The 17,517-nt window shown below is 50.5% G+C and overlaps 2 protein-coding genes across 12 annotated transcripts; one reads left to right on the plus strand and one right to left on the minus strand.

Annotated features, from left to right (window-relative positions):
• Positions 1-934: 934 nt before the first annotated feature.
• On the minus strand, positions 935-17,228 carry Entpd8 (ectonucleoside triphosphate diphosphohydrolase 8). Of its 11 annotated transcripts, none has more exons than XR_003835805.2 (12): positions 17,107-17,228; positions 16,229-16,344; positions 14,308-14,449; positions 14,105-14,222; positions 13,182-13,332; positions 12,881-13,040; positions 12,527-12,763; positions 12,173-12,436; positions 11,887-12,036; positions 11,399-11,533; positions 6,378-6,506; positions 940-5,217 (listed from the first exon to the last, which is right to left on the minus strand). XR_003835805.2 is itself a non-coding variant. In XM_085835114.1 (12 exons), exons 4-12 carry the CDS (start codon positions 14,431-14,433, stop codon positions 11,106-11,108), a joined length of 1,533 nt encoding a protein of 510 aa, XP_085691240.1. In that variant the 5' UTR covers positions 14,434-14,449; positions 16,229-16,344; positions 16,471-16,523; positions 17,107-17,228; the 3' UTR covers positions 10,548-11,105. The 11 variants fall into 11 exon arrangements, 10 of the variants coding, with proteins under 10 accessions (XP_029329575.1, XP_085691240.1, XP_085691239.1 ...); XM_085835114.1 differs by lacking the exons at positions 940-5,217; positions 6,378-6,506 and adding exons at positions 10,548-11,297; positions 16,471-16,523; XM_085835113.1 differs by lacking the exons at positions 940-5,217; positions 6,378-6,506 and adding exons at positions 10,548-11,297; positions 16,471-16,558.
• Noxa1 (NADPH oxidase activator 1) lies at positions 1,426-10,540 on the plus strand. Its single transcript, XM_085835115.1, is given in 13 exon segments — positions 1,426-1,602; positions 3,703-3,785; positions 4,498-4,606; positions 5,693-5,827; positions 6,042-6,149; positions 7,098-7,145; positions 9,068-9,137; positions 9,240-9,328; positions 9,489-9,643; positions 9,964-10,096; positions 10,099-10,151; positions 10,153-10,292; positions 10,410-10,540. Coding segments are annotated over 13 exon segments (1,431 nt in total).
• Positions 17,229-17,517: the final 289 nt, after the last annotated feature.

Raw genomic sequence — 17,517 nt, forward strand, 5'->3', positions numbered from 1 at the left:
GATGACAAGCGCTGCTGAGCACCAACTGTACCAACGGTTTGCTGACACTATGAGATCTCATTCAGCTCTCATAAAAGCCTTGGTAGGACAGAATTGATCGTTGCCATTTTACACGTATGGAGGAATGAAAAGTTAGCTGTCCTGGGTCACACAAGGAGAACCAGCTGTGACTCTGAGTACAGGGGATCAACAACCAGGCAAGGAAGGGTAATGAACCTACGATACAACTGAGCCTAGCTACTTGGATTGGGTGTTGTGGTGTTTAATTTCATGAGTCAACCCTGCCAAGCCATGGTGCCCCAAATGTCAGGGAGAAAATTTCAGTAGAGATTAACGTTGGTATCAGCAGCTTTGGGGAAGGCATATGTCTCCCATACTGTGGATGGGCCTTATTCGAGCAAGATTATGAAGGTGGACATCAACTTCCGGGTGTCCTGCAGAGTCTACATTGGGCTGCCCCACCTGTCTATACAAGACACAATCCCTGTCCAACCGCTAGTTTTTCTGGATAGCTGTGATCCACCTGGAGAGCAGTGTAGAAGACTCAGTCCCAATGGCCACACTCGCAAGGGAGAGTAACAGCCAGGCTAGCGCCCACTAGTGGAGAAAGCCCTCGCGGGCTGCCCCACCACGGACTGATACACCTGATTCCGAGGCCCCAATCCGGCTTCTAAGGCCTAGCCACATGGCATCCAGTCCGGCCCAGCTTGTTGCTCCGGAGTCTCCAAGCTCAGCCGGTCACTTCCGAAGAAGCGGGGCCGGAGGTCGAGCTCTACCCGCCTTTAGATTGTTTCTCCTTTAGGCCGCCCACCTGGCCTGACCACGCTGACCTCTGAGCAGGCAGCTCTTCAATGCACCGTCCATACTGACCCCGGAACCTTGGCCCGGCCGTGCAGCACTTTCCCTGGGGTTTCCCCAAACACTTTGCAGTTTTGCATAATAGACGTCGGGGGCCCACTGAAGTTCTGAACTTGCCAGGAAAAAGATGGTTTGGGCTTGGCTTGAGTAAGGGGCGTGGTCACACCTGCTTCCTTGCTAGAACTAAGAGGTGGAGAAGGCGTGTCCATATGGAGATAACCGTGGTTTCATTGGTGTTGAGCTAAGCCAGGGAGTGGACAGATAGGCCTGACGAATGCAGGGGTGTGGCTATGTGATCATAGACCCTCTCCTCAGTGCTAGGGACTTGGTTAAATAGTTCTAGGCGGGGCGTGAGAGAGGGGCCTAAGCCTTGGGCCATCTACTCAGTTTCAAGGACCGACTGTCACAACTCCAGTTGTCTTGCTACCAGCTGCTTCTCATTGCTGTCCCGGTCCCCTTGGCCCTGGCTTACGGCCTCCCAGCTTCTGTGGGGCTCCCTCCTCCTGTCCCACGCGCTCCAGCTAGAATCTCTAACTTCCTTCGCCACAAAGCAGGAGTCCCCGCTCCATGAGCTCTCTAGGGGATCAGATACGGGACTGGCACCGGGGCGTGCTGGCTGTGGCACGCGAAGACTGGGACTCTGCGCTGTGCTTCTTCTCAGATGTCCAAGAGCCGCTGGCTAGGATGTACTTTAACAGGGGCTGCGTGCATCTGATGGCAGGGGATCCCGAGGCTGCGCTGCGGGTAAGCACCCCAGGACTGGATAACAGATTCCCCCTCTCACATCCCTGGTGGAGGCTTTAGGGGAATGCAGATGAAGATGTGACTGCGAACATAAAACCTTATCTTCCAATGGGCACCCTGGAAAAAGACGCTCTTATAGTCAACATAGAAGGGGAGGAAAGAGACTGTTCAACTAATGTCCTCTCTTCGTGACTGCCTGAGGCAGGTTGGAGCTTTGTGGTTAGAGGACCCCTCTTTTTGTTGAGACCAGAATGGGAAGCAGGGCACCGTCAGTCTCCATAGCCATATAAGCCAAATGCGGCCACTGTACCAGATCTGACCTGCCCAGGCTCGGGTGCTCAGGACTGAGGAAGGAGCATACCCGAAGGCAGGCTGGTGGCTGGGTCAGAGCAGTCAGGGGCTCTGCACTTCCTCTGAAAGTGTGCGTTTCAGCAGATGCTTGTGATGGGATGGTGGCACACAGTCTGTCATTCCGGTCCTGAGTGAGCACTCACATGAATCTCCACCTGCTTCTCAAAGCAGACCTACTCAGGGGAGCACACTGTAGAGTGAGCATCAGGGCATCCCCCCTTCATGTTCACCATTCCTGGGTGTGGGATAGAAGCCCTCAGCACTCTGCCTACAACGCAGACCTACCTGGACACCACATATGGGAAGCAAAGACATCCAAGGCCAAGGGTGAGAGCAGAACCCTGCGCTGTGTGGAGATGGTCTCTTTTTTATTTCTTTCTGGAAGTCTTAATTATTTATTTATTTACATGTGTGTATAAATCAGGAGGAAACTTGTGGGAGTCAGTTTTCTCTTTCCCACGTGGAACCTAGAGATCAAACTCAGGTCATTAGGCATGATGGCAAGTGTCCTTACCCACTGAGCCATCTTGCCAGCTCTCTTCTATTACTTCTTACATATTTATCTGTACCTATTGTTTCTTCATTAAAAGGGTTTTGTTTGAGCCACACATGGTGATGCCTGCCTTTAATCCCTCTGGAGACAGAGGTAGGCTGGTCTTTGAGTTTGAAGCCAACAGAGGCAAACAGGTCTCTGAGTTTGAGGCTAGCCTAGTCTACAAAGTGAGTTCCAGGAAAGTTCCAGTTCCAGGGCTACACAGAGAAATTGAGTCTTAAAAAGAGAAATTCAGTCTTAAAAACCAAAACCAAACCAAACCAAAAAACAAAAAGGTTATTGTTCAGGAAAGGGAATGTAATGGTCTGTTACCGGCTGGTTCAACAGTGAATAAGCCCCACGCTCCCCTCCTCACACTGTAACTAAAGAGGAGTTTGAAATGCTCTACCATAAGAAGAAGAAGAGTCACTGCCTTGAGTCAATAAAACTTACTTGTGTACAAGCACAGGCATACTGGCTAGACCCGGAAATGTTGAGAAGTGGGTGGTATAACTGACTGCGATAAGGAAATCTAAGTGTACAGGTCTCACGAGGTTGCACTTGAACTTGTCGGTGTGAAGCTGTAGTGTTGGATGAATCTGTGAGCAGCCATGCCATTTCCTGGACATGGGAAAGCTTCAAAGTCAGGCCCAGCTCACAGTCAGCCCTCGCCTGGCCAGGCAAGGTGGTAGGAAACCACAGCAGGTGCCTGTGCACAGAAGACTTCTGCGTTCTGATTCTAATCCACACCTTATGTGCCGTTTTGTGTGATCTACCAAAGGAGATTTAAAAACAGTTATTAATGGATTTTATGTATGTGAGTTCTTCCATTATAGATGGTTGTGAAACACCAGGAGCTTGCTGGGAATTGAACTCAGGACCTCTGGGAGAGCAGCCCTCTCTAGCTCCTGCAAAGAGATTTTTAAAAGTCCAAAATTTACACAGTTCTGTCTCCCAGAGATGACTTTTATTGATATTGGGGGGCGTTTTCTTCTAGCTCTGTGCTCCTTGTGGACAAATTGGGTTTCTATGCCATGGGGGTGTGCCCTGAGTCTGATGTGAGGTGCTTGGGGGCAGCTGAGAAATCTATGCAGTAACACACTCTCCAGGCTTTAACTGGACAGTGGCCCTCGCTGTTGATACATTTCCATGTGTGTTTGTGGCTTTGGGTTCCTCGGTTACTGAGTTTAGTGTTCCACACACATTTTTGTCCCTAGGCATTTGACCAAGCAGTGACTAAGGACACCTGCATGGCTGTTGGCTTCCTCCAGCGGGGAGTGGCCAATTTCCAGCTGCAGAGGTGAGAACACAGCAGTATCCCCTGTTCCTTATTGGATGGTTTTTTGTCTCTGCAAACCCATGCTTGCTCCTAGATCCCCTCCAGCCTCAATGAGAATGCTCTGGTTAGCCTGGGGCCCCCATACATGGCTCTTGTCCCTGTCAAAATTTATAGTACTTTCTCAACATCACTGGCTCTCTCCCTATGTCTGTAGTGGTAAGGTCACTGTATTTATAGCCAATTTGCAAATGTGAAAACCAGGGCTTATCCCAAGATACACATGGCTACCCAGCTTCCAAGAGGAGGAAGGGAGGAGAGATAATCAGGATTACAGGCCCCAATGCCAAGGAAGGGTGACTGGGGAAAGTGGAATATCTGGTAAGGGACAGAGATTTCATCCACAGTTTGAAGTTCAGAGATTAGTGAAGGCCTCGTAAGATTAGGGCCTGAGGGGCAGGAAAGAAATGACCAGAACAGTTAGAAGGGGTTTGGGGATATAGGCATGGTCCCCTGTCAGGTGCAGAGAGCAGATGTTCAAGTGGCCAAGCAGAATTAGACAGTCAACTTCAGTTAAGCACACTCCTCTGGACTTGAGTACCCAGGAAGGTGACTGCTATTGCCTCCAGGTCTCCCAGAGCTGACACAGAGAGAAGGATGGGTGGAGTATCCCAAAACACCCTTCAGAGGTTCAGCAACTCCTTTGTAGCTACTGAGAGACCCCTGATGCCCACAGGTTCCAGGAGGCTGTGTCTGACTTCCAGTTGGCCCTGGCACAGCTGAGGGACAATGCTGTCATTGACTACACACAACTGGGTCTGAACTTCAAATTGCAAGCCTGGGAGGTAAGTGAGCATTGGCTTGTGCAGAGGTCACATGCCAAGCAGTGTCACTGGGCTTAGAGGTGTTCTCTGTGAGTCTTGGGTTTAATGAAAGGTCTAAGGCTCTGCCATGGCCCTGATTTGCAATAAGGGTCCTATAATGTAGTCTGAGGTCCTGACTGGAGTCCTAGGGTGAAGTCTGGAGTCTGCCAGGGCTTGTCACCTTTATGTTGGTGTTGCTGTCATGGTCCGCCATGCAGAATGAGGCGTTCTGTCCAGCCAAAGACTTTTGGAGCCCTGAAATCCAGGGCTCCAAAAGCAGATAAAAACAGAACATACTTGAAGATCATGACAAGGTGACAGACAGTTTAGGGGGAAAGGGGTTGGCTCAGCAGTGCCTACAGCTGAGCCAGGGAAACAGTTGGAACACAGCAGGTAGGAAGAGTAGGGAGGTGCCTCTCCTTGTAGCAAAGCTAAGTTTGCTATGTGCTTACATCTCCAGGATGAAGGAAGAGTGGGGTCACAGCATTGTGTGAGTTTATCTGCATGTCACAGAGGGTTTAAGATAGCCTTACCTCAGTCCTCTTTGCCCATGAGAATGTTGTGTTCCATTGTATGTCGGGTCCTGATTGTCCCTGCATTGTCAATGGGAGCCCTTAAACATACTCTAGACTCAGAGGTATGGGGTCAGTTAAAGGTGGTGGCATGGTGTAGAAATTGGGAGGGTGTCAGATAAGGGGAGACTTTGTGAGCCACTGTGTGAGAGTTGGGAGTCTAACCCAAGTCTTGGGAAAAGCAGCAAGTATTCTTAACCACTGAGCCATCTCTCCAACTGCCTCCTCATCCCCCATAAGGAAGACACTTTAAAAGGGAAATCTGCTTCAAACAGAAAAGTCCAAAGCAAAACATGGCCCCTCCAGTACTAAACAGATAAGGGGCATGAGAACTTGGTGCCTGACAACTGAGCCAGTCAGGCAGCAGGTGGCCTTGTCCCTACCTGTAGCATCAGATGAACATACAGAAGAACCTTCAGCTACTGTAACTGGGGAGCTCATATGAGGACCACCTGGGGGTCCTGGCCCCTGCAGTCATGTCCATCCTTGTTCCTAGGTCCTATACAACATGGCATCGGCACAGTGCCAGGCAGGGCTCTGGACCAAGGCTGCCAATACTCTAGTGGAGGCAATCCCCAAATGGCCAGAAGGGGCTCAAGACATCCTGGACATTGCCATGGACAAAGTGCAGGTGAGTAGGGCAGGTAACAGCCAGATTGGTATGGGGTCAGGTTCTCCAGCTTACTCCTTCAAGACTAACTCCAGGACATGGAGAGAGGTGGGTAGCCTGGGTGCCTCATACTTCCTGTATCATCACGTATGAATGGAGCCCAGGCAGCCCCTTCTGTGTCAAGGCTCAGGGCTCTTGCAACTGTGGCTAACCCAGTTTACATGTTCCATCTCAGAAACAGGTACCCCTACAGCTATGGCAAGTACCCAAGGGTGAGGTCTTCCAGCCTCCCAGGCGATACCTAAAACATCTGGAGCCCATGGATTTCCTTGGCAAGGCTAAGGTAAAACGCTAGGGTATTTTCCAGCTCAGGGACTCAGCAGCCAAAATGTAGCCTATGTCAAGCTAATGGTGTGGCTGGCCCCTGCACTGGACATCTAGTATGTTTATGAGGACAGTTAGGTATAGTCTAGGCCATTTGAAAGTCAGAAGGTAGAAAGTGGGCCCAAGGCTCCTAGGGCTGGGGTGAGCATTCATTCACACGAGGCTGTAGACTGAAGGCAGAACTTACCAGAAGTCAGCTTCAAAGGAGGGCTCAGGTCTTTTGATGGGAATCCCTGATGGTGCTCTCCCTCACCCTCTACTCTTCTCCCAGATGTTGCCAGTGTCTGCATCTTCACATGTGTCTGTTTCCATACCTCTGCCATAGACAGCAAAGATGCCAGAAGTGGATGGCCAGCCTGGGCCATATCATGTCCCCTAAACCACAAGCTATGGCAGAGTATCCCACCTCCAAATATAAGAGGAACTCAGGAAAACAGTTACTAGCAGTGTCACAAAGAAGGGTCCTCTTGGCATTGCAGTGATGACCCCTGGGCTGGCCACACACCTGTGGTCACTAGTGCTGGGTCTGCCAACACTGTGTGACCATGAGCAGCCACCTGAGGTGCACACTGCTTGTGAACCCTCCCTGATGCAAACTCAGTACAGGTGGAGAGGAAATTGTATTTGTGCATCTATCAGAGTCCACTTAGCACAGCAGAAGACTGTTATAAGAAACAAAAATATTTAACAAGTTATAATAATATTAAGTTGATATTATTAGCACAATTGTTTCTCTTGGTCACACCTTTGGGCTGCTTTGTTTTGTTTTAGCCGCAGTGGTTCAGCAGTCTTGAGCTAGGTGTAGCCCACACCCCGCAGCATAAAGCCATAGAGGTGCCGGGAATTGGGGACCTGGGGGAGCAGATCCAGTGGGGCCCTAATCCAGCTGTGTTCCTGCCCCCACTAGGTGGTGGCTTCTGTCATTCCTGATGACCAGAACGTCCAGCCTCAGCAGGTAGGTGTGTAGGCAGCAAGCAGATCCAGGCCTAACTTTGTCTGGTTTTACAGAAAACAAGATTTAGGTTGGATGGGCTTGAGCCCCACGGTGGAAAAGCCTTAAGAATAAGAGTACATCTCCTCCTGTAACCTGAAACCTAAACCTTCAAAGAGTTGGCACCCACAACATCCTACTCTCCCTGAGACATCCAGACTGGAATGACTGACCACTCTCATTTATTCACCTAAGCTGAGAGAACAGGCAGCTTCCTCAACAACCGGGCCATAGATGTGGTGAGGCAGTCATACCAGGGGATGGAGCTAGTAGGGCCTACTCACTGGCATACATTTAAACCCACCACAGGGACCAGATGGTGGCTGTTAACAACAGATTAGAGCCTCTGTTGGATGTGTGGTGATCAGATCACTTGATAGTCTGAGGAAAAATAGGTCGGAAGGACCAAACAATGTCTTCCTTCCTGGCCATTGCAAGCCTTCCAAGCCCTTGTGAAGAGGAGTTAGGCAGGAACCCTTGCTTCCCTGGAGCAGGCCCATGAGCCAGTGGTGAGCACTTGAAGAAAGCTTGACACGAGCTTATTGCAGGACACAGGACAGTCAGTTCCATGTGATCCAGTCTTTAGTTCATTATAATCCAACAGTGCAATGTCCTTTTGAACAATTATATCCCAAATCCCCAGGACTTAAACTTGCATCTGCCAGCTCCTGTCCTGAACTGTAAACTTCATAAGGGTCACACAGTGAATTTCCATAGTGTCTCTTTAAGACCATTTCACAAGCCACATCCATGAGTGTCCCACAAAGGGTAGAGGTCCTCACCTCCTCTCCAACTCAGGGCACCCTAGGCTGGGCACCTCCTAAGACTCTGTCCTGGACCTCTCAGGGTTAGTGGGGAAGCCAGCATTGAGATTTGGGGATTGATAGGAGACCTAGGAAGTAGACTGACTCTCCACTGATGCAGGGCAATCTGTAGACTCCAGGCCTATGGGGACTCAATCCTATCCCAAGGCATGGCTATGGTGTGGGCCTACCATGAATTTACTCCCAGAGAAGTTTGGATAATGACTTCCTGCTAACTGCTGGCTGAACTCCCAGAGTATATCTTTAAACATTGACTGTGCTAGGACAGAGCCCAGGGAGTTTCTTCCTTGAGTCCAGACCCACCATCTCAAGACTCTTGTACTCTAGGTCCACCCTCAAGCAACACACACACACATACAATTGTTTATGCAAACCCAACAAAGGCAAAAACCCACCAGGGAACATCTAGGAAACACTACCAGACAACACCAGCAAGGCCAGCATACAATGGAAATGCATCCTTTAACAAGAGCACTCAAGGATGCAGAACTCAACAACTAGAGAGTAGCCAGGTTACCAACTCAAGTGCGAGCTGAAGACTTCATTGGAAGGGAAAGGATAGGAAGGCTACAGTCACATTTATTCTACTTGATTCATGGCACAGAATAGATCTATGTAGATATAATACAAGAGCTCACACTTGGAGCAAAACCCTCTTGAATGTCAAGGCTGAAGTGTGAGTTGCAAACTTCTGAAGAAAAGGTTGACTCTATTGAAACTTGGCCAAGTGTCTTACCTGGACTATACTTTACCCTTACCTACAAAATGCTCGTGTAACCTCTTCACATAGAGTAGGCTCTCAACATCCAGCTAAACATGCTTTTCAGTAGAAGAGTGTAGCCCCTATCACACCTGAAGGAAACTTGGCAATGTAAATAGTAAAAGCCCTGGTATGTGTTCAAATTGTGCATAAATAACTTTTAAACAATTTATACACAAATAGTTTTGTATAATGTAAGACGTAACAAAACCAACTAAACAAAATGTGTTACCATGGCTGCAGCTGGCATGTGTGAGGACCCACACTTGTGAGGTCCCTTTGACCACTGTCTACCTTTGCAGAGGTCCCAGGCGGAGCATGCTGGCCACCAGCCGTCCTCATCCACGTGTAAGAGGGTCCCGAGCACTACGGGTAGGAGGAGCCTCTTCAGGAGAGCTGGGGCGTGGGCACTTGTCCCTTAAGGAAAGTTTGGGGTAGGGGCCAGCTACTTCAAAGTGTCTCCTTTATGAAAAGGTGGTCACACGAGCCCTGGCCTATATGACAGTTTGCTGGCATCCGGAAGGCCTGGTCCAGGCCCCTCTGAAGTCTCCTCAGGATCTGAGGTAAGAGCTATCCTGCTCTCCAGTCCCTTCTCATCAGCCACTTGAAGCAAGGAAGGCCATACCTCAGATTCTCTTTGACCTTTCAGCCCAGCCTCTATTCTGATTCCTTGGCTCCAAGAACCTGCCTTCAAAGGCTAAGCAGCCCTGTTTTTGTCCTCAGGGAGCAGCTACAAAGGACCCTGAATCCTTGGTGACTGTCACTGTGCAGTGCCACTTTACTGTGCCCCTGAAGGTCCCAAGAGGAACTGGCCTGTCCAGTTTTCAGACACTACTAGCTCAAGCCCTCCTTCACCAGACGCAGACAGGGCAGCTCAGGTAAGTCAGAAAGCTGTGAGCATGAGGACTCTAAGCTACGGTACAACAGGATGGATCTGAGCTATGAGGAAGTGAGGGCTCTTCTGAACTGAAGAGAAAGACTTCTGTTGTTGTTTTGCTCTGAAGTCGTCATTTTTTCAGGCCCAGGACAGGATCAAAGCTAAGGCTTCCTTAGCTCTAGGCCTAAGAATCTAGGCAGCCACTGGAAGTAAAGGCCAGGCACAGTGGAGAGCCACAGAAGTTAATTTCCTTTAGGGAAAGACCAGGTACTAGGTACTCCCCCTACATACTGTAGCTCACCCTCAGGACTTCCTGTGCAGTTACAAAGCCCCAGGAGAGGAGAGATCCTGGATTCCCATCTCCACGGAGGAGTCCCTGCAGAGTATATGGAGGAATGTGCCCGTGGGCCCAAGAGGGTTGCAGCTCCAGTGCCGGGTGAGCCAAGGGGAGAGACCACGATGCCTGCTGTGGGCAGCCCAGACAGTTGGAAAGGAAGCCCCTCTGCTGCTCCTGAAGCCTACCCTTCTGTTACAGGGGGCCTGGGGCCGGCCAGTCCTCTACCAAGTAGTAGCTCAGTACAACTATCACGCCCAAAGGCCGGAGGATTTGGACTTCCACCAAGGGGACACGGTGGATGTTCTGTGTGAAGGTAAAAGGCTGCCCTTTCCTGCCCGACACTACTGGCTTGCCCAGGCCCAGCGGGACTCTGCTCTCTAGGGCTCAGTCTTTGTTGTAAGCATATACAGCACCCAACATGTCTCCACAGTGGACGAAGCATGGCTGGAGGGACACCGAGATGGCTGCGTTGGCATTTTCCCTAAGTGCTTTGTGATCCCGGCTGGCGCCTATGTGGAAGCCATGCTTGTACCGGGACCCCAGCCAGGAGACCAGAACTAGCAATAAATACCATGACCAAACCAGCTTTAATTAAACAAGCAAACAAAAATGATCCCCTCATTCCCAACTTGATCTATATTCTGGGATTGATGATAAAGAGAATCCAACCACAGGCTCTTGTGTGAGGAAGCTGGGCTGGCCCCAGAGCTGGACTCTGACTGTCTGGTGTAGTCTGATATAGTGAGGAAGCAGGGAGTCTCTGCTGGGCTGGCCACAGCCTTCTGAGGTGGCACTATTCCAACAGCTGCCTCTCCTGTTTCTATCCCATGGACAACATCAGTCCCCATAGCCAGTGCTATCCTGAGGGCATAAAGGAGTCAATACTATCAACAATTGGCCCTCCTGGCCCGATGGATGGACTGGAGTCCTTAAAGGTCAGGGGTTCACGAGGGCAGGCATCTAGGATCTGCTCAGAAGGTCCTGTGTGCCAAAGGCCTTCTTTCCTAAGAGCAGTTGATGGTGGATCACAAGGTTGACAGCACAAACAGCTGTGTTGTCACTGTTGACTCTCAACACTTCTGCTTTAGATATTGTTGACTGTGATCTACTTCAGCTTGGTTTCTACCTAGTCCTGGGTCCAGAAGATCTGGATGGCAGCTGCCCCAAGAATGGCCACAAGGGTCAGCACTGCGAATACTACTCCAGCCGTCCAGATGCTATAGCTCTGAGCCCGCCAGTGTGTCGGTGCCTCAGCTGGAATCATGCCTGTCAGGTTCAGCATGAAGCCCAGTGTCCAGCCAATGTCTGTGTCACCTGCCTGTGAGACACATGGCTCTTCAGGGCTGCTGGGTGGCTTGTCCTGGGCCCTATCCCATTCTCACCCTGATCCAGACATGCCTAGATGCTTAGGGCAGTCACCTGCTTCTGGAACTGGATGTTGGGCCAGGTCTCCTCACTGAATTTGTAGCCCTCCAGCAGCAATACGAGGATGTACAGACCCGAGGCACAGTAGTCCCGTAACCAGCGCTCCTGCCCAGGATAGCTGACTTCCACCTTGGGTTCCAGAAACTGATTAGTAAATGAGGTTCCATGACCTTGGGGCACCGCCCCCAGCTATGGTGGGACCTCCATCCATCCAGTCTCCATACATCGGGAGACTGTTAAGTGTTTCAGAAAGCCCTTCTGCAAATCCCTGTGGAAATCACCCTCCAGCTAGGTGGCCAACCTCATAACAACCAGAGGCTGATAACATCGGTGCCCTGGGCCTTTTCCTCCCCACTTCTGCTTCCTAAAGGGAACTTTATCACAAATCTCTGTCCAAGAAAACCCCACAAGACCCCAGAGGCCCGGCCTGCCCAAGGTATGGTATGGAGACGGGGCTAGGGTAGGTATCCAAGGTCACCCACCAGTTTCCAGGGTTTCTGACAGAACTTCCAGACAGTGTCGTTGACAGTGTTCAGTGGTTGCCTGGACGTGAGGTTCAGGAAATGGAAGGTGTAGTAAAAGTTGGAAAAGGCCTGGAGGAGTAGAGAAGGCTGTGCAAGCCTGAGGGAGGCCTGCGGTATGACACTCAGTCAGGTGTCCCCATAGGCACTGGAGTCCCTAAGAGCCAGCCAGGGCACCTCCTGTTCAACTTGTCCTTAGGGCCTCTGGGGCTCCAGAAAGAAGGCAGGATTTGGAAGCCATGCTTACATAGAACTGGCCATGCACAGGAGGCTGGTAGACGCCATTGAAAGCACAGTCCTCCTGGCCCTTACAGCTGGAGAAGTTGAAGAGACTTCGGAGAGCTACCACACAGTTCCCAGGGTTGCCTGTCCCTTCAACTGTGAGGTTCTGGGTGTGGTTCAGGAAATCTGTAGTGTGGATGCAGGGTGAGTCATACAAGGAACTCAGTGACAGTGTGGCCTGGTAGCCACTGTGGTAGCATGGGTGTCTGACCGGGGCCACCTGGCTGCTCTGCAGAGAGAGGAAAAGGCATCAGCTCTAAGCTCTGATCCACCCCTCCACTCTACCCATACCATCCCACCTCTCTACCCTTTCACATACCAACCTGTCCTGTGCCAGCTTAGCCAGGAGCCTGCTCAGGATCTGGTCCCGCCCAAAGCAGAGGTAGCTGTGAGTGTAGACACTGTAGTTGGCACCGTACAGGCGGAAGGTAACCTGGGTGCTCTGGTCCAGGATGGGTCCCTGAGGCACGAAGCTGATCTGCGTGGAGGCTCCACCAAGGTCCAGAGCACCAACGAGCATCCCCTCTTCAGGCAGGATCCACTGTCCAGAGGAATACTGACCACAGATGAAGTGCTTAGATCTCTAGGCAGCCACACTGGCCCCAGCGTAGGCCAGCCACCCACAGGCACTGGCCTGTCAGACCAACCCTTTACCCTTAGGCTACCCCTGCACCTTCAGGAGCATTCCCAGGACATAGTTGATGGTGATCCAGCCAAAGGCACCTTCATCCTGCCCAGGCAAGATCTTAGCACCCCAAAAATCCACAGGAGACTTGCTTAGTGTCTGGGAGACTGCAGCTAGGATGTCTCTTGCCTGAGAGCTGTTCTTCTGGCTGGGCAGAAAGGACCGTGAGCAGAGGAAAGCCTCGTCCCAACCTTTGGTTCCTCACCCCAATCTCTACTGCAGTTAGTTCAACTCAGGGTGCCTGGCTTTTGTGAGTGACCCTAACAGATGCAGCCTGTTACTGTGTCACCTGAGCAGCCTCATTCCTGCTGTGGACCCCAAGAATGTGGGCGTCTGTGGATGCTGGGCCTGTGGGATCAACGCCAGCGCCTCCTCCAGGCAGCTCTTCAGGCTTTCCCCAGCCTGTGTCGGGTCAGAGGTATAGGAAGAGATTCCAGGTCCTGAAACACAGTGGCCTAGGGAAAGGCTCCAAATCTAAAGGTTGAGATTGAATGGCAGCCACCAGAGATGTTTGAAACCTGTGAATGTGACCTTTGTTGGAAGAAGAATATTTCCAAAATCAATTAAGATTTTTGAATGGGGCATGACAGTGCTCAGGAGGTTGAGGCAGGGGATTGAGGGTTCAGGGTCAATCTGGGATACACAGCAAGACCCTGTCTAAAATAACAAAGGAGACCTATAGATAAAGCTAGTTTGGTTGCATAGTGGACCCCAAGTCTATTGACGACAGTTCTTAGAGGGAAAGGTAGGAAACCCTGAGCTTTTCCCACTTTGGGGTTTCTGGAGAGTGTGGCTCTGCCATCCTTGGACTCAGGCTTTTGGTCTCTAGAATTGAAAAGAGCCCCAGGAAATGAACCTGGTGGCCACTGTCATCAGTGCAGTGTAGACCTAGTGGGAAGCTCCAGGATGCCAGAGAGGGTCCTGGCTAGAGGGCAGATGTGGGACTGGATGAAGGAATGTTAGCCCCAGTCCCTGGGGGGAGGTACAGGGTCTGAGATCTCTGTGTGAACTCTCATCAGAGCCAGCCCAAGGGTGTGATCCTGTGTCTTATTTCAGTGCTCTAAGGCCTTTTCTTTTAGGTGGATGTGCCTTCCTGAAAACTAGAAATGTCACTCCCGTTTGTCACCAAGTGGTCTCTCCCACTGGGATTCCTGCTATTATCTGGGATTCCAAGCCAGGCAGCAGTGGCCTGCCACATAACTGTCCACTGACCTTCTATCTGGCAAGTCATGGCCTGGCTGACCACTCCTGTGTCCTTCTCCTTGTTTGCTGGCCACTGGTACACAAACAGGGATGTGTGGGAGGAGCCGGCATCAAACACAATCCCAAACTAGGGATAATATGGAACCAGAAAGGTGTTGAGGCCAACATCCTGGTCACCCAGCCCAACATCCTCGTTAGGTCCCTGAGCAAACCTTGGTGTCTGCAGGCAAGAGAACATTGGTTGCCTTCACCAGGATGAGGACGAGCATGGTGAGGCCAGAGGCTGCTGCAACTCCCAACAGAGCCATGAAGATCCGTTCCTTCCAGGAGAGTCCCATTGTGAGAGGGTCTGAGCTGCAAGGGTGAAGTGGACAGCAGTGGACACTCAGACTCCTGCTGTTCTAACTCCAGCCTTCTAGAGGAAGGGCCTTAACACATCCCAACCTTCCTCAGATGTCAAATCTGGGACTCAGATATCCTCCTAGGTTAGATCAGTAGCCAGGACAGCCACAAACAAACAAACAAACAAAATGGCCAAGAACAGTTTCCAAAGTCCTATTGGGCAAGCCTAGTATTGTCACAGAGCCTGGGGGCCAGTACAGAGGGTACAGCCCAGTGGAGCCAAGACGGACATTTCTGGTGCCACTATCAAGGGCTAATGGAGCCCCATCTAGACCCCCTATGTAGGCCTCACCCTTCCTCTCCCTCTGGACTCTTGCTCTCTTGATTCCCCATCAAGAGTTCCAGCTCGGGGGCTGGTGAGATGGCTCAGTGGGTAAGAGCACCCGACTGCTCTTCCGAAGGTCCAGAGTTCAAATCCCAGCAACCACATGGTGGCTCACAACCATCCGCAACGAGATCTGGCGCCTTCTTCTGGAGCGTCTGAAGACAGTTACAGTGTACTTACATATAATAAATAAATCTTTAAAAAAAAAAAAAAAGAGTTCCAGCTCTGGACTGAACTCAAGACTTCAAACCAGAGTCTCCCAGTGCTGGACTTCTTTCTGGAAGCCTCAGAACCATGCTACATGGAATCTAGAGGCCAGGTGTGGGCCCTCAAGAGGCCAACTAGCATTCTATTCTTCTTAACAAAGACATCTGGTTTTTCTTGAAATCCTAAACTTGGATTTCTCTAATGGAGATCTGAGAGATTTTAGCTGACCCCGGATGAACCTGGGCAGCTGACCATGGAATGTTATTCTCCACAGTACTCAAGACATCTATACCCGTATCTCCTCTGGAGCCCAGCAGGGATTCCGAGTCCTGACCCACCCAGCCTACCAATGTACAGAGAAGCCACTAGGCAGCTCCTGGTCAGCTCTGCTTCAGAACATACCCCACAGTGGCTGTTGTTACCTACTGAACTTGGCAAAGCCGGGGTGTTCCCTGAGGATCCAAGCACTTCAAAATCCTGTGACTTGGTATCTCATGGCATATCCCCCAAGAATGAAGATACTCCCAGTGTTTCAAGAATGGTAAACAGAGGTTGGGACTCCTAGGAACAGGCTAAATGGGGCACTAGCTCATCTGAAGTAAGGGAAACGGAGGAAAGAGGACAAATGACCTGCCCAGAGACTGAATCTTAATTCCAGCCAGCACCCCAAAGCACAGGGACAAGTGGGTCACAGGTAGTAACCAAGAAAACACAGACCGCACCTCAGGGGTGTCATACCTGAGACTGGGTTGTTATACAAAAAGCACAAGGCAGGCTCCCCTCACCCAGGACAGGCAGTCCCCTCACTCACCCAGGATAGGCAGTCCCCTACCAAAGCCAGCCCACAGACCAGGACAGCCCCTGAGGTGGTCGCTCACCTGCACTGGGAGCCAACTTTCAAGGATAGCTTGAGGAAGTCCTGCTTCTGACCTACACACCTGCTCTCCTCCACACCCCGTCTCCACCCACTTGAACCTGGGGCTGTGGTGGGAGGAGCAGGCTGCTCTCCAGCTGCTGCTCTGGCATCTACTAGTTTTACTCTATCTCATTAATTCCAGGCTTACATCTTGCTCCTGTGGAGGGAGGAAGAGCATCGTCCCTAGTTGTCAGGACGGACTTTGGAACTGACCTGGGGATGACAGAGAAGGCAGGACTAGGGACACCCGCTTACTGTGGACCTTGTCCTCTGCCCTTCTTACTTGGGCCAGGCCAGATGGAGTCAAGTAACAAGTGACTGAGCGTCCAGAGGCTACAGGGCTGGGTGCTGCAGAGCTGCAAATGTAGGTGAGTCAGAGGAAGTCACTTTCCTTTAGACCTGTTGGGATTTTAAAACATAAGGTACTGGATAAAGCGCAGTTAAATATAGGTAGAATTGTTTACCTAGCATGCAGGAAGTCCTGTGTTCAAGCCCTGGCACCATAGGAAATCGACGTGGTGGTACCTGATGAAGTCCTAGCACTCAGGAGGCAGGAGGATCAGATGTTTTAGGTCATCCTGTGAGTACAAAGCCAGCTTGGGCTACGGGAGACCTAGCCTCAAAAAAATGGAGAAAATGGAGCTGGAGAGATAGTTCAGTGGGCAAAGAGCTTGCCATACAAGCATGAGGTCCTGAGTTCAGAGGCATGACACTGACATAAAAGCTAGGTATGGTGGCCCATGTCTGTAATCCCAGCATTGTGGACAAGGTTGGGGGCAAAAGCTGGTGAATTTCGACATCATCCTGGCTAAGCAGTCTAAGCTAAACTGCAGAGCTTCAGGTTCAGTGGAAGACTCAGTCTCAGGTAGATGATAGTAGATAAATGGATAAATAGCAGATAGATAGGTGGATGAATAGATAGATATAGACAGATGATAGATAGATAATATGTAATAGAGACAAGATAAATATATGATAGATAGATAATAGATATATAGGAAATAGAGATAGAGATGATAGATAGATAGATAGATAGATAGATAGAAGACAGATAATAGATATAGACAGACAGACAGGTGGTGTTCTTTTAGGGTTTCTATTGCTGTGATAAAACATCATAACCAAAAATAACTTGGGGAAGAAAGGGCTTGTTTTGCTTACACTTCAAGGTTCATCACTGAGGAAAGTTAGGGCAAGAACTCAAGCAGGCCAGGAACTTGGAGGCAGGAGCTGATGCAGAGGCTGTGGAGAAGTGCTGTTTACCGGCTTGCTCTTCCCTGTTTGGCCTGCCTTCTTATACAACCCAGGGTCACCAGCGCAAGGGTGGCACCGCCCACAGTGAGCTAGGCACTTCCACATCAATCATTAATCCAGAAAATGTTCGACAAGCTTGCCTCAAGGCCAGTCTAGTGGGGACATTTTCTCAGTTGAGGTTTCCTCTCTCAAAATGACTCGGGCTTGTATCATATGGACCTAAAAACTAGCCAGCACAGTTAGCTCTGCTTCAGAGCAGCCTCACAGTGAATGTTGCTGCCTTCAGGACTAGTCAAAGCCAGAGTGTTCCCTGAGTCT

Source organism: Mus caroli, unplaced genomic scaffold (assembly GCF_978045245.1).
Source record: "Mus caroli unplaced genomic scaffold, Mus_caroli_1 scaffold_2, whole genome shotgun sequence".
NCBI lineage: Eukaryota > Metazoa > Chordata > Mammalia > Rodentia > Muridae > Mus > Mus caroli.

Excerpts from the sequence above, each read along its gene's own strand:
- Entpd8 (XM_021181336.2), bottom strand. The coding sequence starts at position 14,433 with ATGGGACTCTCCTGGAAGGAACGGATCTTCATGGCTCTGTTGGGAGTT. Across the intron at positions 13,333-14,104 it reads CATGACTTGCCAGATAGAAG|GACCTGGAATCTCTTCCTAT; the intron begins GTCAGTGGACAG and ends ACTGTGTTTCAG. Across the intron at positions 12,437-12,526 it reads AGCTGGCACAGGACAGGTTG|AGCAGCCAGGTGGCCCCGGT; the intron begins GTATGTGAAAGG and ends CTCTCTCTGCAG.